Genomic DNA, 27783 nt, shown 5'->3' with positions numbered 1-27783 from the left:
ATTATTTACCATAGTATGCCAATAATTTAAAGTATAAAATATAAAGTTAGAGAAATATTGTAAAAAATACAACAATTTTTAAAATGATACAAGTTGCAATATACAATTTTAATATAATTATAGATAAAAATATATTAATTAACAACAGATATGGCAAAATGGATAGTAGTTAATATTATATAAAAATAATAGTTTTTCTGTTTCTTTCCATTTATTTTTGGTGTTTTATAGATTTTCCTTTACTTTGAGTATAAAGCATGATTTTATATTTTTTAATATTGAAAAAATTAATTTAAGCTAAGAATTATATTATGTTTATGCATGGTTGGAACAACAACTAGAATATTTCTATTCATAATAACGATAGCATGATCAAATTTATATAGAATAACAATTTCCGATTGTGGTGAATTTCGTGTTTGATTTTTTTATTACTTTTAATCGAAATTTTTATAACCATAAGATGATAGAAGCTGTAGATCGATAGTAATGTTGATAAACATCTTTTTGCATATTAATGCAAGTTATAAATTTGTTTTTTATATATAGCAACAAAAGTTATATATAAAATTATAATAATAACAAAAAAAAACGAAAAAATATAAAAGTTAAAAAAAATAAAAAAATTGCAAATATTTTAATAAATGAGACAAATTTTAATGATTTAATTGTATAATGCCATTAATGTGTTAATTTATTATTATATAATTACAATTATAAATGGATGCCACACATATAAAATTCGGCAACTAGCATTTATATATGTAAACAAAAAAATTATTTTGAATATATAAATTATTGTATTATATATGTAAAATATTTATAAAGGGACTTTTTATTATTTTGGGTTGTAAATTTCTTATAATTTTAACTTGTAGAATACATATTTTTTAATTAATCAAAGTAATTAAATTAAAAATTAATATTAAACATTGTCTATTTCGAAAGTGTAAAATGATGATATTTTATTACTTTAACTTTTAATTAAATCAATAGTCTTCATTCATATTTATTTCTATAACTTCGTCGCCTCTTTCAAAATACTTAGTTTCCCCTTCATGATAAAAGATCTCACCATTATCTAAATCCATTTCATTTGTATCATTTTTTTTTTGGAAATTTGCAACTGCATAGCACGCTACTAAACCAAATGCAATTGCTCCCGCATATTTAATAGAATCTCCTGAACTTTTTGTTTTGGAGGAATCTGTTTTATCTGAATTTGAGTGATGATAATTTTTATATTGGGCATCATCATTATTATTATGGGATGTATTATTAGGATATTTTATTTGCGATATTTCTTGGTGCTTATTAATAGTGTGTAAATTGTTATTATTGTTAATACCTTGCTTTTTATGTCCTAAATCTTCTATACTCTTTTTATTTTGATTTATTGATTGTCTAAGGATATTTTGGCTTTTATTTAAGTCATTAAGTATGTTTTGGGCATCCTCTTCATGCTTAATGGCAAACTTATATGAGATATTATTATTATTAGTGCCATACTTAGATTTAATTAAAGCAATAAGCTTAGAAATCTCTGGGATTATTGATGCAAATTCGTTTTGGGAATTTGATATTTGTTGTAATTTTACTTCGGATTCTTTATTATAATTTCGTATATTTTCCATTGTGCTGTCTATTTCGTTTTGATTTGGATTATTCTCAATTTTGTTAAATTGTTGCACAACATAATTGTGTATAGCATTAGTATATTGAATCATTTGTTCGCTTCTGTTTTCATGAGCAGCATTTTTAATATTTTCTAAACGATTTTGTATTTTCGTGAGTTCGTTTTCTATAGTTAAATCCTTAGAAAATAATGTTTTTACATCATTTGCATTTTGTGATATGGTAATTATAATACTATTTATATTGTTATTACCATAAAATTGGTCTTTGATTTCATTTATTTTATTTTGAATTTGCTGAAATGATTGTATTGTGGTTTTTAGAATTTCTTTAATTTTTGATACATCATTTCCATCAATGTCTTGAATATGTTGCTTGATTATATTATTATCATTTTCATGAGTTGTAATAAAATTTAAGATATTTTGTATTTTTTCTGTTAATTTGGTAATTGTATCTGTGTATAGCATTATATTTTCATTTTCTTTATTATTAACATTTTCAATATCATGGGCTTTGTTTTCACGACTAATGATATTATCATATACCTCTTTAAGCACATTGAAATTGAAATTTGCATTTTCATTTACTGTATGAAGGAAATTTATTTTTTTATCAGAAACATATTGTTCAATTTCCTTTAAATTATTTAAATTTTCTGTTAATTTATTTTTCTGTAACTGTAAAATATTATCAAATTGTTTGGATATATCGAAGTATTTTTCATTAATAAGATATATATTTGATAGTTTAAAGGCACGTATTTTTTTATACAATTGCTTTATGGATTCAATTGACTTTTGAAGTTGGGAATAGAAATAAGTCATTTGTAGCTTATTATTGTATAACATATTGGCATCAGCATTTTGGAAATCTATTGTAAATAACTTGGTCAAATTATTAATTGTCTGAGTAGCTTCTTTTTCTTTTTCTATTAAGTTATTGTTATCGTTCGTAACATCGGTAATGTTACTTACCATATGTTTCTTTGTTTGATTCAAATTATATTTTGTTTGTAATGCATCGATGTCATCATTTAAAGAATCGGTACTATTATTAATATATTCTAAATATTCTTTTGAAAATTTAGTTGCAGATGTTATAAATTCCGAGTAATTACTTACTTTACTTTTAAAAGTCTCGACCAATGTTGTATATGAAAAAAGTAGGCATTCCTTTCTCATTTTTGTTAGTTTATCAATTAAACCATTTTTTTCGATTATTTTGTTCTCAATGATTTTTATCTCAGTATTAAATAATTCAGTCATTTCGTTTAATTGGTCATTATGCTGTATATTAGAGTCACTTTTTTCTGAAGAATCATGATCATTTTCTAATTTTTCTATAGATTTAATGATATTATCCAATTTTTCTTCCACAGTCTCTACATTAAAATCCATTCCAAACTTTCTTTTTTCCTGCTCATAATTGTCAATTTTGGTTTTTATTTGATTCTGATTTGATAATTCTAAAAGAGTATCATAATTTTGAGAATCACATGTTAATTGATTTAATTCATCAAATTTATGTAAAACTAGTTTAATATCGTTTAATATTTTTTCTTTTTTGTATTTTGTATCACTTAATGCACCTTTTAATTCATTGGATGCATGTATTTTTTCATATAGATGCTGATTTTTGGCCATTATATTTAAAGTATCTTGTTCCTTTTTATGTGTATCTCGACTTTTTTTAAATATATCGAGAAGAGTATCATAAGAATTGCGTATTTTCGTATATATTTCCGGTTCATTTTCTGCTGATGGAATAAATTTTAATGTGTCTTTTGTTTCTGAACTTAAGCTAGATAATACAGCTATATTAACATTGTCAAATAAATTTATGCCTGAATTATTTTGTATTTGAATATTTAAAGAATATGCTAATTTAACCATATTTTTAAATATATTTTCTGCTTCATCTTTATAGCTATAATATGTTTTACCAATCATTCCCATATACGCATCTTTGGTTTTTTTTAATATATCAAATAATGAATTTTCATCGGTTGAGGTTTTAACATTCTCAATAGATTTTGAAATATCCTCCAAACCTTTGTTGATATTTGAATATTCGTTTGTAAATTTATCATTCACATTATCTAATTTGTTTTTAAAATGAGTAATTATTCTATCAACTTCTTTTATTTTTACATTATCTAAGTAGGATTTAGATTTATTTTTGCTTTCTATAATTTTTAAGAGTTCATTTTGTGCAGTGATTCGTGTATTTTTAATTTGATCATATGTTATGGGTTCTTTTGAAGCATCTTCTGAATAATTTATTATTAGATTGTATGAGGTAATAAATTCGTTATATATATTATTCATTTCAGTATTATATTTTTCTAAGTTTTCATTACTATTAATACCTTCTAAGTCATTTGTATTAAAAGATGATATTACATTTTTTATTGTTGATTCTATTGAGGTTTTTATTGATTCTAATTCCTCTTTATTTGTAATGGCAGTTTCTTTTATTTTTTCGAGAATTCCAATTTCGTAGTTTTTTTTATGTTGATCAACATCGTTTTCTATACTGTTAATTTCAGAATCAAGGTTATCTAATTCTGTTTTTTGCTCTTCAATATTTTTTTTTTGGTCTTTGAGGGATTCTAAAAATGTCTGAAGGCTACTTAATTCTGTATCTTGACTATTTATGGAAGAACTTGATATTTGTTTCTCTATTGTTTCTGTTTCTGTTAAACAATCATATATTTTTTTGTTTATATTGGTTATTTTTAATAATTTATTTTCAAGATTTTCCAAAGAGGTTTGAATACCTATAGCTGCTTTATTGGATTTATTATTATTAGCAGTGTCGTCTTCAATACTAAATTTTTCTTTTTTTATTTTGTTAATTTTTTGCTCCGATGCTTCTGCTTGAAGGGTAGCTCGCTTTTGTAATTCTTTTATTTCATTAATTATAATATTTGAGTCTTTCTTTGTTTGTGCGATATTATTTTTTATTGCTAATTCAGAATATTTCTTTAAAAGTTCAGTAACATCTTTTTTATGTTGTTCAAACAGATTCTTATTTTCTTCCGCTTGCTTTGCATTTTTATCAGCCTCGTCTGTGTATTTTTTAGATTTATCCATGTTTTCCTTCAATTCATCTAAATTATAATCCATATCATTAGTGCCATTATCTTTTTGAGTTTTCATTATGTGTTGAATCTTGTTGTTTGCCATTTCGATATTTTTAAAAAGTAGTGATGCATTTTCATTATTCTCTTTAGCATTTTTAAAATAGGTATTGCTGTTAGACTCTTCACTTAAAATGTAATTTTTTAATTCAGCAATTTTCTTTATGCATTCATCAACATCTTTATCATCTATAGTTGACCCTGCTTTCGATTTACATGTTTCGAAGTCTGGCTTTTCTTTGACGGCTTTAATTAGTGCTTCTGATTTATCTAATTCCGATTTTACATTTTTATTATATTCCTCGATTTTTTTAGTATATCCTTTTACTTCACCAATAATATTTTTAATATTATTTAACTTTAAAATGTTATATAGATTGATAATTTCATTTAAATAAAGATTTGTGTCACTATTATGCTTTTGGGCGTCTAAAAGATATATTTGCAACGTGTTTTTAATATCATTTATATTTGATTCCTCATAATTTCCTTCTGTTAGTTTTAAAGATTTTTCACGAATATCGGAAATACTTTTATCATTTTTCTGACTAGTAATATAATGATCATTATATTTGGAATGTGATACATTAAATGTGTTAATTTCCGCTTTGGGTGATTGCTTTTTTATTTCATCAATGTTTTTTATATATTTTTCCATTGATTCTATCATATTTTCAGACTTTTTCTTTTCTTCGTCAATTTTGTCCAAAAATAGTTTATTTAAACTTTTTCCATATGACATATTTATATTTTTTACTTCTTCTAACGAAGTTTTATCTTTTTCTATTTCTGCTATTTCATTTAATAATTTTTTCATATTATCATATATATTTTTTTTGTTATCGATTTTTGTTACTATATTTTTTGTTTTTTTTTCAATTTCCTTTGGATCCTTATTATATATGGTTTTATCTGTTACATCTTCTGAATTAGTTATTTGCGTTTTTATTTCGTTAATATAGTTCTCTGATGTATTTTTTATTTCCGTTAATTTCTTTATGTTTTTATCGACTTTTTGATCTAAGGTCTTAATATCATCTTTAATTTTGTTAATTTCATCAGCATATTTCTTATTTTCTTCTTTCGCAAAATCATCAAAATTATAATGCTTTAATTTTTCCTTTATTTCATTAAAATTGGTTATACTGGTTTCTGCTTTCTTAAGTATTTCTTTATTTAGGAGTTCTATATTTGTTCCAATTAATTTTTCTATCTCGTCACTAATGTTATAAATTGATGTATGGATTACTATTTCTATGTTTGAAACATTTTTATTTGCATTAACATTTTTTTGCTCGATGTCATTAGTAGCCTTTTCTTTTTCAGCGAGTTGGTGATATAGGATGTTTCCTTTAGGTGTTCCTAAATTTTCTTTTAAATCATTAAAATACTTTATCAATTCATTGTTATTCGCTTCGTAATTACTTAAAGACAATTCTGTGAATGTTTTTTCTAATTCTGTCTTTTTATCTGTTAATGCACTATCAAATTGGTTTGTATACGATTTTTCTATTAAATTGCAATTTTTTATGGTTTCTATATTTTTATTTAATATTTCATTTAATTTATTTTTCTTATTACGGAATTTTTCTATAGATTCTGTCGTATTTTTACATATTTTTAAATACCCATTTACCTTCTTAAGAATATTCATGTTTTGGTATTCCTCTTCGATGGACTTTTTTGTTTCATTAATTAAAGATTTAATATCATTAAGTTTTTTTTCATAATCACTCAACTGGTCATCTGAAAATTTATTTTTTATTTTATTTACCAATTCAGCAAATGATTCGTGCTCTGGGTTAATCTTTTCTTTTTTATTATTTTCGAAATCAACAAATACATTCACTTTATTTAAGATGTCATTTTTCATGCGTTTCATTTCATTTATGGTTTTTGATATTTCGTCTTCTTTGTTAGATATTGTCTTGATGTATTCTTTGGATTTTTCATAGTTATCTTTTGCTTCTTCGTCCTTTATATTGTCTATATTACTTTGATCATTATATTGATTTTTGATTTCTGAAATTTTAGATTTATATTTATTTAATTCGTCTTTATAATTAGAATAATCACTTATATTACTTGACAACTGATTTTCTTTACTTTTAAAATTTTCTACCATTGTATTTAGCTCATTGTTAAGTTCCTTATATATATGTTTTTTCATTTCCACAATAGTGCTCAAAAGTTCATTTTTGTTATCTTCGATGGTATTTAAATTTAATTTAACTGCTTCAGTTTTCATGTTTTCAATTTTATTATATTCTTTATATATTTTCGATTTTAAATCTTCAAGTTCCGTTTTGTCTTCTGTATTATCAATGGCATTTTCTTTAACTATAGAAGATAATTCATTGTAAAGTGCATCGAGGTCTCCTTGATAAATTTTAGATAACTCTGAATTTATTGTACTATATATCTTATTTTTTTTATTTACATATTCCGTAACTTGATATGGCGATGTTTTAGCTAATTCATCAATGTATGCATTGTTATTTTCTACCACCTTCTTTAAGTCAATTGCTTTTTTAACATATTCATTTTTGTCAGATATATTTTTAATTTTTTCTTTTAATTCGAGTTTTAACGTGTTTAAACGTATGATTTCATCATTTATTTCCAAATATTTTTTAAATAAATCGGTAATTTCTCCTTCCAATTCAATAGCTCTTTCATAGTCTTCTTCTAATAGTCTTTTTATTTGGAGTTTTAATTCTTTCCAACCTTTTACTAATGCATAAGAGTCCTTCAATCCATTTTCTATTTCTTCATAAGTTTGTTTATTTAAATTTTCATCGATTTTGGACCGAATTTTCTCTTTTGAATTAACGCTCCTTCTTTTGTAAACTTCCATAGAAGCAATTATGCCTTTGAATTCTTGCATCCCCCGTAAAATTAAGGTTACAGTGCTATATTGCTCACTATTTTTGCCAAGAGTTTTTTTATTATCATAAGAATCCCATTTCTGTTTAAATATTTCAATAAATTTTGTTTCTAATGCTGTTAAATTAGATTTGGGTATTGGCTTATCAAATTCATTAAAATCATCAAGACTATCTTTCAATACCTGATTGTTATTTGGATCAGGTTTTTCTATTAATAGTTTTCCTATTGTTTTAACAAGACGGTTTAATACTTCTTTTTGATACTTATATACTGTATCCAAAGACTTTAGGTTATTTAAATTATACGTGAAAAGAGATCGTTTGATTGCTATCAATGTAATCTTGCCAAACATTTTATCGTAATCATGCTTTTTTTTACTGTCTATTAGATATTCTTTCATTATTGAATCCGCCGATTTACACTTTTCCGCGTATTTATTCGATTTGTTTATAGTATCTTCAAATTGCTTTTCTAAAAAAAATAGTTTAGCTGCAAGACTGTCATGTTCCCCTTCGGACTTTAAAATTTCAATTAATGATTTTATATGTGGAACAGTTTCTTTATCATTGATCATCGTATAATTTTTTAAAGTTTTCAATTGAGAACTCATATGATCTTTCGTAGACATAGCATATTTTTTATAAAAGTAATCTACACTCGATGGACTATAATAAGCTAAATACTCATAATCATATTTCATCGGTGAAATAGCATCATCTACTTGGGGTAGTAGATTTTTATATCGTGGAAGCATGCAGTTTACATAGTTTTTTTGGGGATCTGCATATGAATTATAATAACCATTCGTGCGATTCTTATAAAATTCATAAAGAGGATTTTGATAATTGAGCATTGCATTTATTAATTTTTTTTTTATATGTTCACAGTCTTTTATTATTTTTGTTATACTCTCATCTAGTTGCTTGAGTTTAGCCCTTGTAGATTCTATTACATATTTTGAATTATAATAGGCATGATCAGAGAGTAATTTTTGAAGATCATGAGCTACCCCCATGTTCACATAAAAAGTTTCTAAATTTTCGGTGGCATATGATGTACCATATATAATATCTATTTTATTATATAGAGAAGCATCGAATGGTGGCGCAATGGGTTGTTGTATAAAAGAACTTTTAACTATAGTTTCTTTTCTATTTGACTTTTCGTTGTCATTATTAAAAATTTTAAAAGTATCAAAGTCGTTTTTATTTGTGTAGTCATTGTATAATGTGATTTCATCATTTGCAGTGTCCTTTTGATTTCCAAAGTATGTATTTGAATGGGGTTGTATAAATTTGTTATCACTAATGACATTATTTTTATTATTATCTTGTTTTTCATTTGAAGAGTTTGAATCATTAAGATTTCCTCCTAAATTATGATATAAATAAAAATTGTTTAACTGTGTGTCATGGTTCTTTTTTTCCGTCTCAATTCGTCTCCCATAAGTTACTTCTGCATGTAAAAGTTGAAAAAGGTTAATATATAAGTGTACCAATTTATATGAATATATGTTAAATAAATTTGTGTATATAAGAATTGTAAATATTAGTTAAATGCTTCTATTGTTACCTAATGAAGTAAACAGAACAATATAAGCAGTTGTAATATAAATAAATTTTTTCATCGTAAAAATATAATATATATTCTAGAACGAAAAATAATATGTTTTACATATGTTTATTTCTCTATTTCATGACTGTGTTTTTTATTTTTATTTTTTTATTTTAATTTTCCACTTTTAATGTTCTTTCTTATATATAGTTACATCGTTTTGTTTTGTAAAAATAAAAAAATGTGTGTATAGAGAACAAATTATTATTAAGTAAAAAATTATAGTTATAATAGATAATTACTAATTAGCAAATGAATAATTGGTGGTGTGGAAATATAAAAAATAAAATAATTATTATCTCATATATCTTTAAAAAATTTCTACAAATAAACAAATTGGTAGATATAACAAATTTTTTTAAAATTAAATTGTGCTGCAAGAAATTCAAATATTAAAAAAACTTATAAGAATTAATTAACAAAAAGGGAAATAAATAATAAGATAATCCTCTTTTAGTGAGCCCATAATACACACAAAAAAATATAATGATAGCTAAATAAAGGAAGATATAAAATTGCAATATAGGATATTTTTGTTTTTTTTATGCATGAATAAATGTTATATAATTTTTAATTAAAAATAAAATGCATATTTTAAATGATAATAACCCATGCTTCTTTTTTATAATAAATAATTAGTGTTATATTATATAAAATATAATTTAAAATAATGTGGGGTCCCATGTGTAGATTTTTGTTTTAACTTAATTTTAAAATTTTATAATATTCATTGAATCAGGTTTATAAAGCATTACATAGAAATAAATAACCGTTTAAATATATAAGTAAAAATTATAAAAAAAATGTGCAGCAATTTCAATTTAGTAACCTCTAGATTAAATCTAAGCTTGCAACACACAAAAAATAATAAGCATTAATATTAAAAGAAAATCGTAAATAAAAAAAAAATATAAGTTTAAGCTTGCATTTAACGGTTTAATATAAATTAAATATTATTAATGCGTAATATTAATACATTATATTTAGTGTTAATTTTGGGCTACCCATATATAATACCCTTATAAATTATATCATAAATGCTAATCATTATTTTTGAAAATGCAGTTAATTATATATATTAATAAAAATTTATAATATAAGCATCTGCATAATAAATAATGTAAATCCCAATTATATTAATGCAATTTTTGAACTTAATTACTTTAAATTCCTGTTAAAATTAAAATTCATGAAATAGGAATATTTTGCGCGGTTTAATTAATTCCCATATTGTATAACATTATATTATCAACATTATTTTATTAATAGTTTTTATATGTGTAAATTGGGAAATTTTAATATATATAAAATAAATGTATTTTAAAATAGCTAAATGAGAAAAAATATTTTTTTCATAATATATTTTGGTTGCAACTATTTTATAATGATTAATAAAAAATTGGGATATGAAAATGGCGTCATTTATTCTACTATATATTTTTTTTAAGTTATATAAATGGTTAAATACTGAAACATGTTTAATTTAGGCAATGTCATATTTATGTGTGATGGAAATTTTGTAGGGAAATTATATAACAATTAATTTTTTTTTATTTATAATTTACTGTTATTATAAATATGCAAACTCATATATATATTTTAACACATGGCATTTTTATGAGAAAAAATACATATTACTCTAAATAATACCTTTTAAACACTTAAAAAAGTAAATGTTATAGATAATTTAAAAAATTTATATCGAGCGCATTAATTATGCCACTGCGGTATATAATGGTGAGTATCAGCAATAGCAATAATAAGGCAAATAATAGTAATAATAATAATAATAATAAATAAATAAGCATAATTTCCATGTAAGGACAACTTATCATAAGCCAATATATAATCGTTGTGCATAATATTTTTTATATGTATTTATTTTTGTGTTAAAGACATTTGAATGGATATGAACTTAAAAGTGGATAATGCTTAAAAAATACATACCTTCGTTTGATATTATTTCATTAGGAATTTGTGTTTATTTGTGATTATTTCTATTCGAGATTTTATTTGTTTTTTATTATGAAAATATTTAGAAAGTTATATTGTAAAAATAATGCGGGATGTAACTAATAAAGATAAAATATAACTCAAAAATAAGTTATAAAATTTCTTATACGCATTTACACACATTAATAAATGTATCTTGGTTGTCTTCAGCATTACTAGTATATTGCCTTTTTCTTTATTTTCCTGCAACTTTAAAGTATCAGGCTAAATAATGAAGTTATATTTTAAAACATTTTTTATGACTAAAATATTATTTCAGCATATTCCAAAAATATGCAAATACCATAAATGTATTTTCTGTATGATTTTACTTTTTTTAATTTGATTTCCCAAGTAGCATTGTTGAACTGTTTTAAATTGATTAAATTAAAACAAATTCCATACGACAATTAATTTTTTGAATTCTTCAAATAAAGGTTAAATATGAAAAATATTTTGTAGGATGTTTTCTTTTGGTTCTTTAAAGCTGCTATTATTGGAAAATCATGATTTGTGAAACTGAAAGATAAAAACCGCTGTATAGTAAGCATGAAAAATAATAACATCGAAACGAGCGACGATGAAACTTTTTGAATAGATAAAGATACACTAATTAAAAGTTTTAATCCCAATAAAAAATAAGAATAAAAAGGAAAAAAGAGAAAAAGATATAAAATTGGCACGCAACAAAAGTATTAGAACTAGTAATTAAAGAATATAAAAATTGAATAATTCGAATAAGAATCCATTAAATTGGTATAAACAACATTTGATACTATTAATAGGAATGTAATATTAGCAATGTAGAACAATTTTATAAGCTGGTGTCGCTATATTTTTTTAACTCCCTAGAGAAATAAAAATTTGCAATTGATGCAACATTTTATATGAAAATATGTGCATGTCTACTTCTCGTTATTTAAATTTATTTTACTTGTTAAAAAGGTTTTAATATGAATAATGTTAAGAATCTAAACAAATTAATAAGTTACATATCCCTTTTGAAAATTTTTTATATTCTTCAACAGAAAAAAGGGGATAATAAAGTAACAGTAAAGGGAAATAAAATAAATAAAAAAGTTAATATTTTTGGGATATTCTTTTTTAATATTGTTTTTATAATTATATAATATGAAATAATAGCTTAAATTTTTATGATCAGCATGTGATGTTAATAGTTGTGCGTCTATTTGTCTAAAATTATAAACTCAATTAGATGACTAATTATATGTAATATTATATATTTTTTATGGTATTGTTAAGCATGTGTTTTATTATTATATGTAATGGGGTATGGTTCTTTGTCATGAGTTATAGTTTTGTTCTATGGAATTTATGTATGGGGTTATGGTTATAAATTGGATATTTATTTAATTTTTTATAACTTGGTAATATTTATCAGTCTGTAAATGTTGATTAAATATAGACACTATTCCGTATATTTAATCATGAGATAAAGTTCAAAAGTTAAAATATGCAGCGAAAAAAAGGCACAGCCTAATATGGAATGTGTCGCATAACCCATTTTCCATAAAGTACAATATATACAATTGATTGTTAATATAGATTTAATATGGTTAAAATAACAAAACAAAAACTTTTAGCACAAAAAAATGATATGCACTAATATAAAGGGCAGGCATACAAAAAAAATCATAAATTACAACATTTTTGTTCTATTTATTCACAAAATAAAATACATGAGGTTTATCCTTATAATAAAATGCTAAGAAAATAGATCTAAAGCATACAATATTAAATCATATAAAAGACATTTTATGATGGTAATTTAAAATAAGTATGATGTATGAAAACAATTTGATTTTATTAATATATATGCCCCAATATTAAAATGAAAACTACTATGCGGATTATGCATTTATTCTTTAAAACTATTTTTTATTAAATTGATAAAGTGTAACATATTTTTTGCTCTAAGGTCTCTATCACGAAAACTTTTTGGAAGGGATTTATCATCATAAATCTACGAAAAAAGGAAAAAATGGATAAATATATAAAGTGCGTCAATTTGTTTGTGAATGAATGGAAATATTATAAATATGGAAAATTAAGAGAAAGCATATATTTTTGATAATAACGAAACCAAATTATTATGTTATTATAATTTTTATATTGCTTACAGAGTTGACGTAGGTAATACCAACGTAGTCGCTTTTCTTTTTAATGATAAGTCCGGATAAATTAATAAACAATTTTTTTATTTTTTGCATTTGGGTATATTCACTCGTATAAACATCAGTGTTGAATGAATTTGCACTTTCTACAATAGTGTTTTTATATTTTGTTTTATTGGCATCCTTGTGGCCATTTATATCCACAGATGTTTGAACAAACATTGTTATGTCTTCTGATTCCTACAAAATGAATACAAATATATTTATATTTGAATAAATTGTGTATAATATGAAAAATATCATATATAGAGGGGCAAAGGGAAAAAAGTTTTCCTTACTTGAACATCTGCAGATAAAACATAACTATATCCATGAAATGGTATTGTGCGACCTTTATAATCATTATACATCATTACTAAATTTGAATAATATTTGCGAACAATTCTTGCTAAAAAAAATTATAATATTTCATTATGCAAGTTAATACATAACAAAAAAATAATATATGGCGGATGAAAAATGGTAGAATGAAAAATTAAAAAATAAACGGGAAACATAGCATGAAAATAATATATTAAAATGTTTAATTGATGATTTTTTATATACCCTTAACATCGAGGTTACCCAAATAGGAAATGCCTTTAAATGTGTAAAACATTTTTACTATTTCATTATACTAATGGCAACAAAAAAATATGTGCATATATATAATAATTATATTTTTTTATTTGAACTTAATTTTATAACATAAAAAAATAAGTTTGGTATTTCATACCTTATCTGGATTGGGGATTGCAAGATAGAATCTTTCAATTTCTGTGCCTTCATGTTCCGTAAAACATAAAGATAGTTCCTCATTGCCTATATAATAATCATTGTAACCATGATTAAAATTAGCATACTGCCGTAAACGATATACAGCTTCGTCCATGATTTCCGTTACGTTGTTAGTTTCTTCGGGATTACTGCACATCTGTGAGTTTCCTTTTTCACAATTTTCATTCGAACTGCCATTGGTCAAAGTGGGATTATTTTTAATTTGTAAAATAAAAAAAACAAAATGTATTTATAAATAGTATTTTGAAGATCGAATCGGCATGCAAATGTGTATATAATATTCTCATATATGAACAAACATATCCACAGATATATTTCGTGTGGTTATATATATTATGTATATAGGTATATTTTCTTACGTGTTTTTTTGCGGTGTGATATTGGATGAAGACTGTTTTAGTGCAGCATCAGTACACATGGTATGGTTTTGTAAAGAATCATTGGATGAAACAAATTCTTGCAGAGCAGTATTAGCTAAAACATCTTCGTGTATGGCATCGTTACTTGCAGCAAGTTCTTTTGCAAAATATTTATCACTTACGTATGCAAGCAAGTTTACACCAAAAAAAATTATGTTAATATATATTTTAATCATTTTCTGGCTTGATTAATAAAACATTAAAAAATATATTGTATTGCTTTAAAAATTAAAAACCCAAATGTTGCATAAGTATATTTAAAATCGAAGCAAATAATTTTCTCCATTAAAGTATAAAAAACTTATATTTATTTTAAAAAAATACATATTTTAATTTAAATGCTAAATTTGTGTAGTTTTATCATATTTATAAGTTTAATATGTATTTTATATAAATAATTCAATCACAAGACGGCATTAATAATAGAAACTTTCATAAATAATGAATATAAAAAAATTTATTATTCATAATTTCATTAATATTATAATACCTAAAAATAAATATTTTTAATATATAGCATCATGAATATGCAAGTTTTATATTTTTATAGTTCATTAAACCAAAACTAAAATCTATAAAAATATTTCTTGCATCTGATTATATATATATATATATATATATATATATATACACACATTTAAAAAAAAAAAAAAAATGTAAAATAAATCATGGAGCATCTTACCCAAAAAAGATCTCTATTTTTTAATTATAATTTTCTTGATGGCGAATCATGAATTTTTCATGTTTTAGGGAAAGTTATTATGTATTGTGTATATAGTTTCTGTAACATGAATTACTTTTTTGTTCTATGCGATATATTTTGGGGGGGCACTATTATGGGCTCCATTTTGATTGAAATTTTTTAAATTTCATAATATTTATTGGAATGTGAAAGATTATAAATTATATTATAAAGAGATTCAAATGTCAATAAATAGTATATAGGCTTTAATAAAAAAGGAGCATATGCATATAAAAGAAAAAATATTAAATGAATTAATTATTTAGGACCGATGATTAGCGAAACATTAATTTATAATCCAAAACTACGTCATTGAATATATAAATTTGCAAAATATAATTCTTTTTAATGTGATTGAATACTTCAATATATTTTTATAGCATATGCACATTAAACATAGTGGTAGAAAAAGTGTAATAAAAATGAACTATGTAGAATAAATAGGGATATACATCAAATTTTGATTTTAAAAAAACATATCTTCCTTATTTCCTTCCTATTTAAGGAGAATATCATAAACTAAATACGTGTAGTATTTTGATTCTTAGAGATATGTTTCTTATTATTAAGATGCTAAATAATTAGTGTTAAAAGAATGAATAATAAATATTTTATGTACTTAAGACATCGCCTATTGAAAATAACTAATTTATAATTAATTTTAGAGTTTTATGGGAATAATAAAAATAACGGAAACAATAAAAATAACGGAAACAATAAAAATAACAGAAACAATAAAAATAACGGAAACAATAAAGTATTGAATTTAGAGCTTTGTGGGAATAATAAAAATAACTGAAACAATAAAAATAACTGAAACAATAAAAATAACTGAAACAATAAAAATAACGGAAACAATAAAAATAACGGAAACAATAAAAATAACGGAAACAATAATGTATGAAACATAAATTTTTAATGAAAAAAAGTGATAGAAACGAATATAAAGGGCAATTGTACAGAAAAAATAATTGATGAATTATAACACTTATTTGTTCACAAAATTAAATACACAAAATATACTTTATTATAATGAAAAAAATGATTTATGATGATAATTTAAAGCAACCATTATGCATGAAAATAAATCGACTTATTAACATAAATCTTCTAATATACAATGCTGAAAATATATATGAAATATATGCTTATATGTGAATGAAAGAATAATCTAAAGATTTTCCAACAATGCATTCTTGCTAAATGGAAGCATGTTAATTAATCTAAGAAAAAAAAATAAATGGATGAATGTATAAAATATTAAAATTTTTTGCAAATTGTAGTATATATTATAAATATATGCATTTATTTAAAACCATATTTTTTAACAATTGTTGAAATTAATTATTGTGCTATTAAAATATGTAGGTCTCTTACAGATTCGATATTGGTGATATCAACACGATATTTACTTCTTTGAATGTAGTATCCGGCTAGGTTAACAAACACTTTTTTTAATTTTCCTTTTCTAATATCATCTTCAGAATCAATGTCAATTTTGAATAAATTTGCGCTTTCTACGATAGGGTTTTTATATTCTTTACTAGAAGGATTGTGGTCATTTATATTTCCTGAAGCCATGACAATTATAGTTGTGTCTTCTGATGTCTACAAAATTAATAAAATTGTATTGAATAAATTATTGTGAATAATACGAAAAATATGATTTGTAACGAAACTAAAGAGAAAAGGGTCCCTTACTTGAGCCTTTGTAGCTAAAGCATAAAAATATTTCCAACGGCCAAAAATCGAGTCTTTGTAACGTTGCTGTATCAATACTAAATTTGGACTGTACACACGTTCAATTTTTCCTAAAAAACAATATTATAAAATTACATGGATGAAATTAAAATAGTATGAATTTGAAGATACAGGAAACAATAAACAGTATCATATAACAATGGCAATAATAAATAATGAAATGTCGGATAAATAGTAGCATCAATATGCTAGTTTGACTAATTATTTATATTTTATATACTTTTAGAAGAAGGTTTATCTAAAAAATGTTTGCTATCGGGATCCCATAACATGTTTATTATTTCATTATACTAATGGAAACAAAGAGAAATATATGCATATAAATTATAATCATTTTTTAATTTTAATTTGGTTTATAACTTTAACATTGTTCGTTAATTGATACCTTATCGGGATCATAAACCTCAGAATAATATTTTTTAACTTTTGTATTATTATGTTTTGTTTTAAAAAAAACCCTACTAGAAGAATATTGATCTTGACATAATTCATAACCATCCTTTGTAGCATAATGTTCTAAATATTTTACAGCTTCGTTCATAACTTCGGCCACATTTGGAGTTTCTTCGGGATTGGTACATAATAGGTGCTTGTTTTTTTCATATATTTCTTCTGAACTGTCATTGATAAAAATGGGCATATTTTTTATGTGTACAAAAATAAAGGTATTGTATTTATATTATAGCATTGTTTCACAGGCATATATTCAATAGTTTCATAAGAAATATATAATATATAGTATATTATATATATTGTTGTATTTTCTTACGTAGAATACCGATTTTTTGATTTGGGGGTTGTATCTTCTTCTGGAGTAATCTCAGTTGCAAGGGTTACATTATTCACATAAAGGGAGATGTTTAAAACGAAAAAAACTATTTGAATATAAAGCTTATTCATTTTTGAATTTTACAAAAAAAACGTTAAAATATAAATTACTATTTTTTTAATTAAAAATTAACAACTCGAAAAGTTGCACAAGCCTAATTAAAATTGAAGCAAATAATTTTCTCCAATAAAGTATAAAAAACTTATATTTATTTTAAAAAAATACATATTTTAATTTAAATGCTAAATTCGTGTAGTTTTATCTAATTTATAATCTTAATATATATTTTATATAAATAATTCAATCACAAAATAACGCTAATAATAGAACACTTCATAAATAATGAATATCAAGAATAGTATGATTCATAGTTGGATTAATTTATAATGTTTAAAAATAAATAATTTTAATTATATTATATAAATGATATTTTTAATATATGAAATTATGAATACACAAGTTTTATATTTTTATAAATGATTAAGCTCAGTCTAAAATTTATAACACATTCCATTACGTATGGAATTACATATATACTACATTAATAATTATATTAAAATATTTTTTTTATTTTTTTCCATGTGTTTATAAAATTTCTTTGATAATGCACATTTTTTAACATAAAGTATGTCTATTGTTTTTTAAATATTAAAATAATTAATTTGAGAAATGCAGTTAATTTTATATATTACTAATATTGCTATAATAACAATATTTTTTACCTCATTATAATAATAGTATGATCAAATTACACTATGAGAATAAACATTTTGCGTGTTTTTTTTTATCACTTTTAATACACATTTTACTAAATAAAAAATTTCTAGCATAATTCTTAATTTTATAAAAATTATTTATTGGCAATATATTGACGCGCATGTTTTTTTATAAGTTAACACAAATTATAAATTCCCTTTTAATAATAAAACAGAGTATATATAAAATTTAAAAAAATATAAATAAATAAAATATAAAAATAATATATAAAAATAATATATAAAAATAAAATATAAAAATAAAATAATGAAACATAAAGTTGTAAAGTCAAGAAATATATATATGCATACATAAAAATAATTTATTTTTTTATTTTAATATTCTTGATGCCGAGTTATTCATGTATCATGGGTCAGGGTTCTGTATTATGGGTTATAGTTTTGTTCTATGGAATCGAGGTTTGGGTTATGGCTATATTCTTATTAATTTGTTTGTAATTTGATCATATTTATTTGTCTATAAATGTTGATTAGATATATTTTCCATCCCGTATATTTAACCTTGAGATGATGCCTAATTATGCAACCAAAAAAAGGGCATATCCATCAATATGAAAGGGGTCGCATAACATATTTTCCATCCCGTATATTTAACCTTGAGATTATCCCTAAATATGCAACCAAAAAAAGGGTATACCCATCAATATGAAAGGGGTCGCATAACATATTTCCCATAAGTTATAGTACTTTCATCTAATTCGTTCATATATATTATATATGCCAATATTATAACTTCACATGTTGTTGCTAATTTTTGGCTAACTATATATAAGGTCCCTTATTATTTATTATATAAGACTTGTTAACCCATATTTATATTGAATTATGCATATCATTATATGCAATACATTTCTTTATTTGATGAAGCATTTTATTTAGTAAAGCTTATAATTTGTGTTGCAATTATTTTTATTTAAATTATAGCTTTTCAACCAAGCTATAAGTAATCTTATATATGAGACTATAACATATATATTCATTTGGAGCACTTGTCTACATTATAATTACTTTCAGGTTAATTGGTATATGCTTAATATTATTTAAACGTAATACTAATATACAATAGATAATCATAAATATAGATGCATAAAATATCAATCGAGATTCGACAATACAACATTATCTATAAAAGACGTTTTATGCATCTAACACTTTTAATAACACAATAAAAATTGAACTATATATACAATATTTTAAGTTTTATAATTTTGAGCCATAAATAAATTATATTTTAAAATAGTTAAAGATAAAATATAAGTATATTAATAAAATTTCATATCATATTTTGTTTTAATTATTATAAATAATATGATAGATGGAACTCGAGTTATTATTATATGCTTATACATATAATCAATAAAATACTTTACTAATAAAAAATGTTGAAATGTCGTTTTATTGTGGAAACTTCATATAATTTAATATTAACATTAATTTGAACTAATAGTATTTGTGTTAGGGTATTATATATATAAACTTATAAATTTATATTTTAAATATATTATTTTCAGAATATAATATATATTTTAAAATATTATTCTTTAAAACAATGGAATACAGAAGCTTTATACATTGGTTTGAAGTATTCTTCTTGATTGCATTAATTATCTCATTGGAGCATACAATGGTATATCAGCAAAAATAATAATAGTAATAATAATGGATTAGTATGCTGCTGAATACGAACAAATATACTATACTTATTTGATACACTGTATGGGTATAAAATTCATTATATATATTCCTAAGGTATGATAAGATTAAAATTGTTTGCATGTAAGATCAAATTAATAATTACAATTTTTAGCTAGGCATACTTTATTATGATGCCATGATATTAAAGTTACCAATCAATACAATATTAATAATTCCATAATATTCGTTAAAAATAATATATTTACATTTAAACTAACTATATGATATTAAAAAATATTCAATACATAATATATTTTAGGTTATAAGTATAAATGTATACTTAAAATGATAACTCATATTATATTGCTTCTCGAATTAATTAATTACTCTAAACAAAGTATGAACACAATTATAAAATTCAAAATTAATATATTTAATTAAATTATACAAAACAACTATATTTATTTCTTTATGTTTAAATACATTTCTTGATCATTTATATATTAATGGATCATAAGAATGAAAATAATAATATGCATTATATATACTAGCAATTACCCCAGAACTAATCAATTTGCATGATTTATTTTAATTGGAATAGCGCGATTAACCTAATTTTCATATTATGTTTTTTAATTTTAAAATTAAATAATATATGCACTCAAAACTATTGATTAATTATATTTATAATAAGGAAATGCTAGGAAATAAGTAAGGTTATTGTATATTTAAAAATGAGCTTATAATATATATATTGATTAAATATAAATGCACCAAATATATCATTTAATTAGAAAAAATAATATTGAATTATTTATTCATTTATTTATTAAATATTATAATTTAAACAAAAAAATGTCTTTTCATTTATTGGAAAACATATTAAAGATCAATATGCCACGAGGAATTGTAACTTATATAAGTGCATTAAGGGTGTCTAATGATGAGACACAAACGCGTTTTGAACAATTCGGGTAGCAAATTATTTTTGGTTCTTTAAATATTTATACTAATACAATTTTTTTAAATTAATTTATTATAAAAACGAAAAAATACATTTTTATTTTCTATGTGAAAACGTATAATAATTAGGAGATATACTTTATTTAAACTATTACAAGGTTATAAATTTATGTAATAGGAATATTCTGAATATTGACAAAAATATTACATATTTGTTTATTTATTCTATTATATGATTAGAATATTTGAACATATTATATATTAAGGGAATTTGGCTAAATAGACATAAATGAAATTTAATATTCTTTTTAACCACATTTATTATTATTTTACATTAATTCAATTGTTATAAACAGTAAATATATGCTTAATCATATATATATTATATATATGTGCAAGTAACACATATTTATTTAGGCGTAATATTTATAATTAAATTCTATTATAATGTCTAAGGGAGTGGTATATAAATTTTTTAAATAAAATATCCTTTTCACATGTGATTAATATGCTGAATTGCCTATAAGTTATATTAATTTTCATTTTAGTATAATTTATATTGATACATTCTTTTCTTTAATTCGTAAATATATTCGTAGTGTGAACAAATTGATCAGATTGAGAAATATATTACCTTTGATTCAGGATCTCAAAACTATAAGTTTAATGATATACTCAAAGCTTATTGTCCTAATAAAAACTGTGACACTGATGAAAAAATTCTTGGCTCCGCTTTTACGGCATTGGTAGAAAATCTTAAGAGCATTGATGATGAAAAGCCAGAGGATATTAAACTTGGCCAATACGCTATTTTATGGCTTAGTTATAAAATTAGGGAAAATACGAATATAAAGCTTATAAGAAATACTATTTATGACATACTTACACAAAATGAATGGTTTAGTGAATACCGTCAGTATACAGATAAAAACGAAGATATAATGGGATTTCATTTTTTATACTTTAAAAGACTTTATGATTTACTTAAAGGAATATGTGAAACAATTAATAAATGTAGTAACTCTTCAAACAACGAAGAATGCATAAATTCTGCTAAAAAATGTGATGAATTTTATCGTATATGTATTTTGAGTGCGCCCTGGAAAGAGATTTGTAATCCATATTGTAGTGTATTGTCAAATTTAAAAAATGATTATGATAAACTTAGAAAAAATAATGATCAACTTCCCGAATTGACGCTACCAAAAGGGGTAGAAAGTTGTGAGAATTTATGTAATGGTAAACAAAAATGGGAGTTTGCGAAACTGAAATTTGAAGTTTCAAAAATAGATACACCCACCAAAGTTAGTTTACCAGTTCCATCAGTAACCCCAACAAGTGTAAATAACGCAAATAAACTATCCTACATTGCAGTTCCACTTATTTTAATACCCATTATTTTAGGATTTTCATATAAGGTAAATATTACAATTCAAAAATATAAATTAAAAAAATATACATTACAACATATTTTTTGAGTGCATAAAAAGACAAATAATTATATATTTTTATTTTTATGTTAGTATTTAACACCCGTATGGCGAAAAAAGGCGAAAAGAAAAGCCATGAAAAAGATTATAAATTTGAGTGATCAAAAGAAAGCCTAAAATGGCGTTACAAATGTATTCATCGAAAAGAACCAATCGGAATAATTATAAATTGCGTCGATGAAAAATGGGATTATTAAATATATACAAACACATACAGGATAATCCTGTATCATTTATTTTTTTTATTTTTTTTGTTTATAAAAGAAAAAACGATTATTTATACGATAAATATAAAATGCTTTATTTTGGGGTTAAAACTCCATGAATTTTAATTTAAAACTCAATATAAGTATTAAAACTATAAATATATAAATTCATTTATTATTATAGACAAATAAGTTCATATGTATAATTAAAAAAATATTTATATAATTATAATACTAAATGATAAACTATTATTGTATATATAATGATGATGTTGTTGGAATGGTTCTTTCTATTCTAAATTTATTCATATAACTTTAAGAATAAAACATTACAACATAATGAATGATTAAAAAATATATTTTTTATAAAATTATATATTATTTAAAAAATTAATAATTAATTTAAAAAAAAATGTAAAAAAGATCCCAATACATATCTATTATATGCTACATACAATTATTTTTTATAAATATTAGTAAAAAAATATAAAAAATATAATAGTATTTTCTAACAGAAATATATAAATATTTGTTTTATTGAATGAATAATATATCAATGACATATAATAGTGCATTATAAAGCTATCAACGATACATATTTTGTTAAGGATACAGTTGGGGGTATATGGTTTTATATTCTAAAAAACTGGATCGATGGAGAATGGGTTAAAGACTCAACTCATGTTAAATGTCTTTTTATAATTCCATATTAGCATGTATTATATTATCAGTTCTTAATAAATCATCATTTTTTAATATAAAATAGCATTATTTTATCATAGAATAACAAAATATAGAATTTTTAATGAATTCCTTGAATGTATATACATTGATAAATATAACAATAGAATATATAAGATAAAAATTAACCCTGAGAATATTTATCGAATATTTATATAAATATATATATTAAAAGAGCAAATGCATTTCACTTTTCTCCTCTTAAAGTGCAACATAACAACCTAATTACAATAGTTTTATATTATGGTTTAAAAATTGCATCAATACTTATTTATGTGTTATATATTTAGCATTTACTAAGTATTATTTTAAAAACAATATGCATTAAAAGATTTATTTTAGCTTATAAATAACTCAATAAATATGGTATCAGTGCTAAATTTTGTTTTAAATCGTAGAAAAGATGCTCAAAATATATTATAAAATAACCCAATAAGGTATATTTCTAAATTGATGTACGTAGGAATAATAATAAAGTTACTGAACACATTAAAATGGATTATGAATTTATCTATATTAAATAAAAATAATTTAATTTTATGTGATTTGCATAGGAAATGGATCATATGACTTAATTTGAAATACTATAATTTTAGAACAAACTATTATATATTATAAGAAACAAGTATATAAAAATGTAATATATCTTATTAAATAACCATTTATATACTTTTAAGAATTATCATAATAATAGCATTTTTGTATAGAATTTATCATATATACATATGGTAAAAGTGTATTAAGCAACCCTCTATTTAAGGTGATTTAGCTAATTGCCATAAATAAGTATAATATGATTTTAGTAATATTACTGTATTATTATTTTATATGAAGTTAAAATTAAGAATAATATGTTTAACGAAAGATAATATATATGTAAAGAGCTTAAGTAAATACAACATATATTTCATACAACATATATAAATATTGTCATCCCACATAATCTCCAAATTATAACATAATTTAATTACAATGGATAACCTGGTATATAATTTTTTTAAATAAAATATGCTCTTCACATGTGATTCATATGTCAGATCGCCTATAAATTCATTAATATTCATTTTAGTATCATTTACATTAATACATATTTTATTAATTTTTAAAATATATTTGTAGTGTAAATTAGTTAATGCAATCGATAAAGGTTTTTCTGTGGATGTGAATAATTTAAAGGCAATAATTGAATTTGATAATATACAGAATCAATATTGTACTGGCGATAATGGGGGTGGGGAATGTTTTCCTTATGAAGCAATAGTTAGCTCCTATTTTATAAAAATGCTCAATTATTTTATGAACGACAAAGATTTAAATATGAAGAAATTTGGTGAATATGTTATTTTATCGTTATTTTATAAACTAAATCAAAAAAAAGAATATGAAATCAGTAATCTAAATGATTTTCAAAAAAAATATATAAAGGATAATGAGAATTTTATTGATAAAATAAATGGTGATGGGTCTTATAATAGTTATTTGGATATTATAAATAAAAATCCATATTTGATGAGTATAGATATTAAAGAAATGACGAAACTTTATGTTCCATTAAAATCAATATGTAAATTGTATACTGAATGTGATGGGAAAAAAAAAAGTTACACAAATTGTTTGCAAGATGCTCAAGATTTTGCTAAACATTTTGAAGGTCTTAATCAGGATTATAATATTACTGGAAATAGTTCATATAGAGAAATATTGTATAATTTATTTAATGATTATGATGATTTTAAAAATAGTCGTGCTAAAAATTGCAGTTCTTGTAACGATCTTCCAACTCTTCCAAAGATAAAAACGACACCAACCAAATTAATTACAGTTTTATTGATATTTGCTGCAATACCAATATCTTTGGGTATTGCTTATAAGGTAAGTAATAAGGAATTTATAAATATAATATTTAAAATATTTTTTCGTGATTCCTTATATGTGATGATCAAAAAATGTATATACGTTTGTCATTTTTATATTAGTATTCATTATTTGGATTTGATAAACGACTTCAAAGACATGATATAAGAAACAGAATAAAAAAAATAAAGAGGAAAATGAACATTAATATATGATTCGAAAAATAGTGATTATTCCAGGAACAGTAATAATGGTTAATATACGATAAGAAGCTGTCTATTTCGAAATAAGTAATTTTTGGCCATAATTTTGGAGCTTATTTTTTGTGTTTATAAAAGCATTTAAATAATATAATCAATAAAATATAAAGTTATATATGTATATTTATTATATATTTTTTGTATATTTTTATGTTGTGGATCAGGGTTAAGGCTGTGTTTGTGAAACCCACATATGGGTTAGGATTAAGTACCCCATCGCATTTAATTTTTTATAGTTTTTAATAACTTTATAACATATTAGCTTAAGGTATTGTTTTAAATATATATAGGAAATGAGTTATTAAAAATATGTATAGGACAAATTATAGTAATTGCATTTCGTATTAATATAACTTAATGGGAATGTGTTGAAGTATATTATGTACTTTTTGTATTTTATTGTTAATTTGAGGTTAATAGCTTATGGGATAATCGATCAAATATCGAAATCGATATAGACAGATGATCCCCAAATGTCGATTTGATTTTATAAGATAACGCCGATTTAAATAATTTAATATTTATTATGAGAAACTGTGAGAAAAATGGAATTAATTAATATAGAGAATTATATGCAGGCCGACCCGTCCATTTATTAATTTATTTTTTTAATTATAAAAGGAAAAACATTATTTATATGATAAATTTAATAGGTTTTATTTTCTTATTTAAAAGACAATATAAAATTCAAGCAATAATAAATAAGCCATATTGGATTTATTAGTATAAATAATCCGGGTTTTGATATATGAGAGCCATATTAAGTGTCATTCACCTATTTTTATAAAAAAATATAAAATATTATTAAATGATATTAAATATTTGAGAAATATAACAATGAGCACGTATTTATATGCAAATAATAATTTTTGGTAATTGTTTTTCATATTTTTGCATAAATTGATTTACAATATATATAAATCCAATATTTTATTACCACAATTAAATTATATTAATTTGGATGTAGACATCCAAAAATAAAAAACATATGTTTATAAAGTATAAAACATGTTATTAAATGAACCTTTAAATTAAACTAAAGATTTATTTATATAAAATATGTAAAAAAATATTTTAGGGCGAATTTGTTGCATAAACTTATTTGTTTGTAATTAAAATAATGTACTATTTACGAAAATGAGTTGTTATTTGAAAAAACCATAAATATAAAATTTTCGAAATTGTATATCGACATCTTCGACGATAGAATTATTGTATATGGATATAAATTAGTGGATTATTTTATTTATATTTTAAATATAAAAATTAATTTTGTTACATTAAATATAATGGTTTAATTAAACAAAAATATTCAGAATAAATATATAGAATTTTATGTATTTAGAATAAATTGTTATATATATATTTTATACATTAAAATAAATTATATTATTTATATTAAATTAAAAAAAAAAAAAAAAAAAATATTGTTAACTTATAATTCCATGATAATAATTTTGTGGATGCTTTAAAATAGAAGTAACATATAATTTATTATAATATACTTTCATAAATATGGGACAACTTGTTTAAATAAATTAAAATTAAAAATTTGGAATATTAAATAAAAGCATCATTGTTTTACAACAATAATATATAAAAAGGAAGCTAAAATGAATAAATCATGTATATTATTTAAACCATCTGATTCGAAAAACAATTTTTATTAATAAAAAAATGGATAAAAGGATATTTAGTTTAGTTTGGATCGTCTTATATACCCTTTTGGCTGCATCAATACATTGCTCGGATCTGATTGTAAGTTGTCAAAACAAAATATAAACTAGTATATCGAAAATTGTATAATAGTGGTTATTTACATGCTGTGACATATATATTAACGTATATATATATATTAAT

The 27783-nt window shown here is 22.4% G+C and overlaps 5 protein-coding genes across 5 annotated transcripts; 2 read left to right on the top strand and 3 right to left on the bottom strand.

Moving 5' to 3' along the window:
- Positions 1–989: 989 nt before the first annotated feature.
- On the bottom strand, positions 990–9296 carry PCHAS_0501000 (reticulocyte binding protein, putative; the record flags this gene model as incomplete). The annotated part of the gene is made up of 2 exons (XM_016800082.1): positions 990–9124; positions 9242–9296. The coding sequence occupies 2 exons, from the start codon at positions 9294–9296 to the stop codon at positions 990–992; spliced, it is 8190 nt and encodes a 2729-aa protein (XP_016655134.1).
- A 3858-nt stretch (positions 9297–13154) lies between these two features.
- PCHAS_0500900 (erythrocyte membrane associated protein 1, putative) lies at positions 13155–14842 on the bottom strand (the record flags this gene model as incomplete). The annotated part of the gene is made up of 6 exons (XM_016800081.1): positions 13155–13259; positions 13417–13650; positions 13749–13858; positions 14017–14086; positions 14186–14417; positions 14607–14842. The coding sequence occupies 6 exons, from the start codon at positions 14840–14842 to the stop codon at positions 13155–13157; spliced, it is 987 nt and encodes a 328-aa protein (XP_016655133.1).
- A 1780-nt stretch (positions 14843–16622) lies between these two features.
- Positions 16623–18069, bottom strand: PCHAS_0500800 (fam-a protein; the record flags this gene model as incomplete). The annotated part of the gene is made up of 6 exons (XM_016800080.1): positions 16623–16631; positions 16786–17016; positions 17110–17219; positions 17390–17459; positions 17555–17786; positions 17939–18069. The coding sequence occupies 6 exons, from the start codon at positions 18067–18069 to the stop codon at positions 16623–16625; spliced, it is 783 nt and encodes a 260-aa protein (XP_016655132.1).
- Positions 18070–21819: 3750 nt separating this feature from the next.
- PCHAS_0500700 (CIR protein) lies at positions 21820–22979 on the top strand (the record flags this gene model as incomplete). Its single annotated transcript, XM_016800079.1, has 3 exons — positions 21820–21834; positions 21972–22790; positions 22896–22979. The coding sequence occupies 3 exons, from the start codon at positions 21820–21822 to the stop codon at positions 22977–22979; spliced, it is 918 nt and encodes a 305-aa protein (XP_016655131.1).
- Positions 22980–24781: 1802 nt separating this feature from the next.
- PCHAS_0500600 (CIR protein) lies at positions 24782–25878 on the top strand (the record flags this gene model as incomplete). The annotated part of the gene is made up of 3 exons (XM_051321023.1): positions 24782–24793; positions 24929–25681; positions 25786–25878. 3 exons carry the CDS (start codon positions 24782–24784, stop codon positions 25876–25878), a joined length of 858 nt encoding a protein of 285 aa, XP_051176929.1.
- Positions 25879–27783: the final 1905 nt, after the last annotated feature.

This window comes from Plasmodium chabaudi (assembly GCF_900002335.3).
Source record: "Plasmodium chabaudi chabaudi strain AS genome assembly, chromosome: 5".
NCBI classification, from domain to species: domain Eukaryota; phylum Apicomplexa; class Aconoidasida; order Haemosporida; family Plasmodiidae; genus Plasmodium; species Plasmodium chabaudi.
The sequence above is the reverse complement of the archived record's forward strand: the minus strand, read 5'-3'. Positions and strand labels throughout refer to the sequence as shown.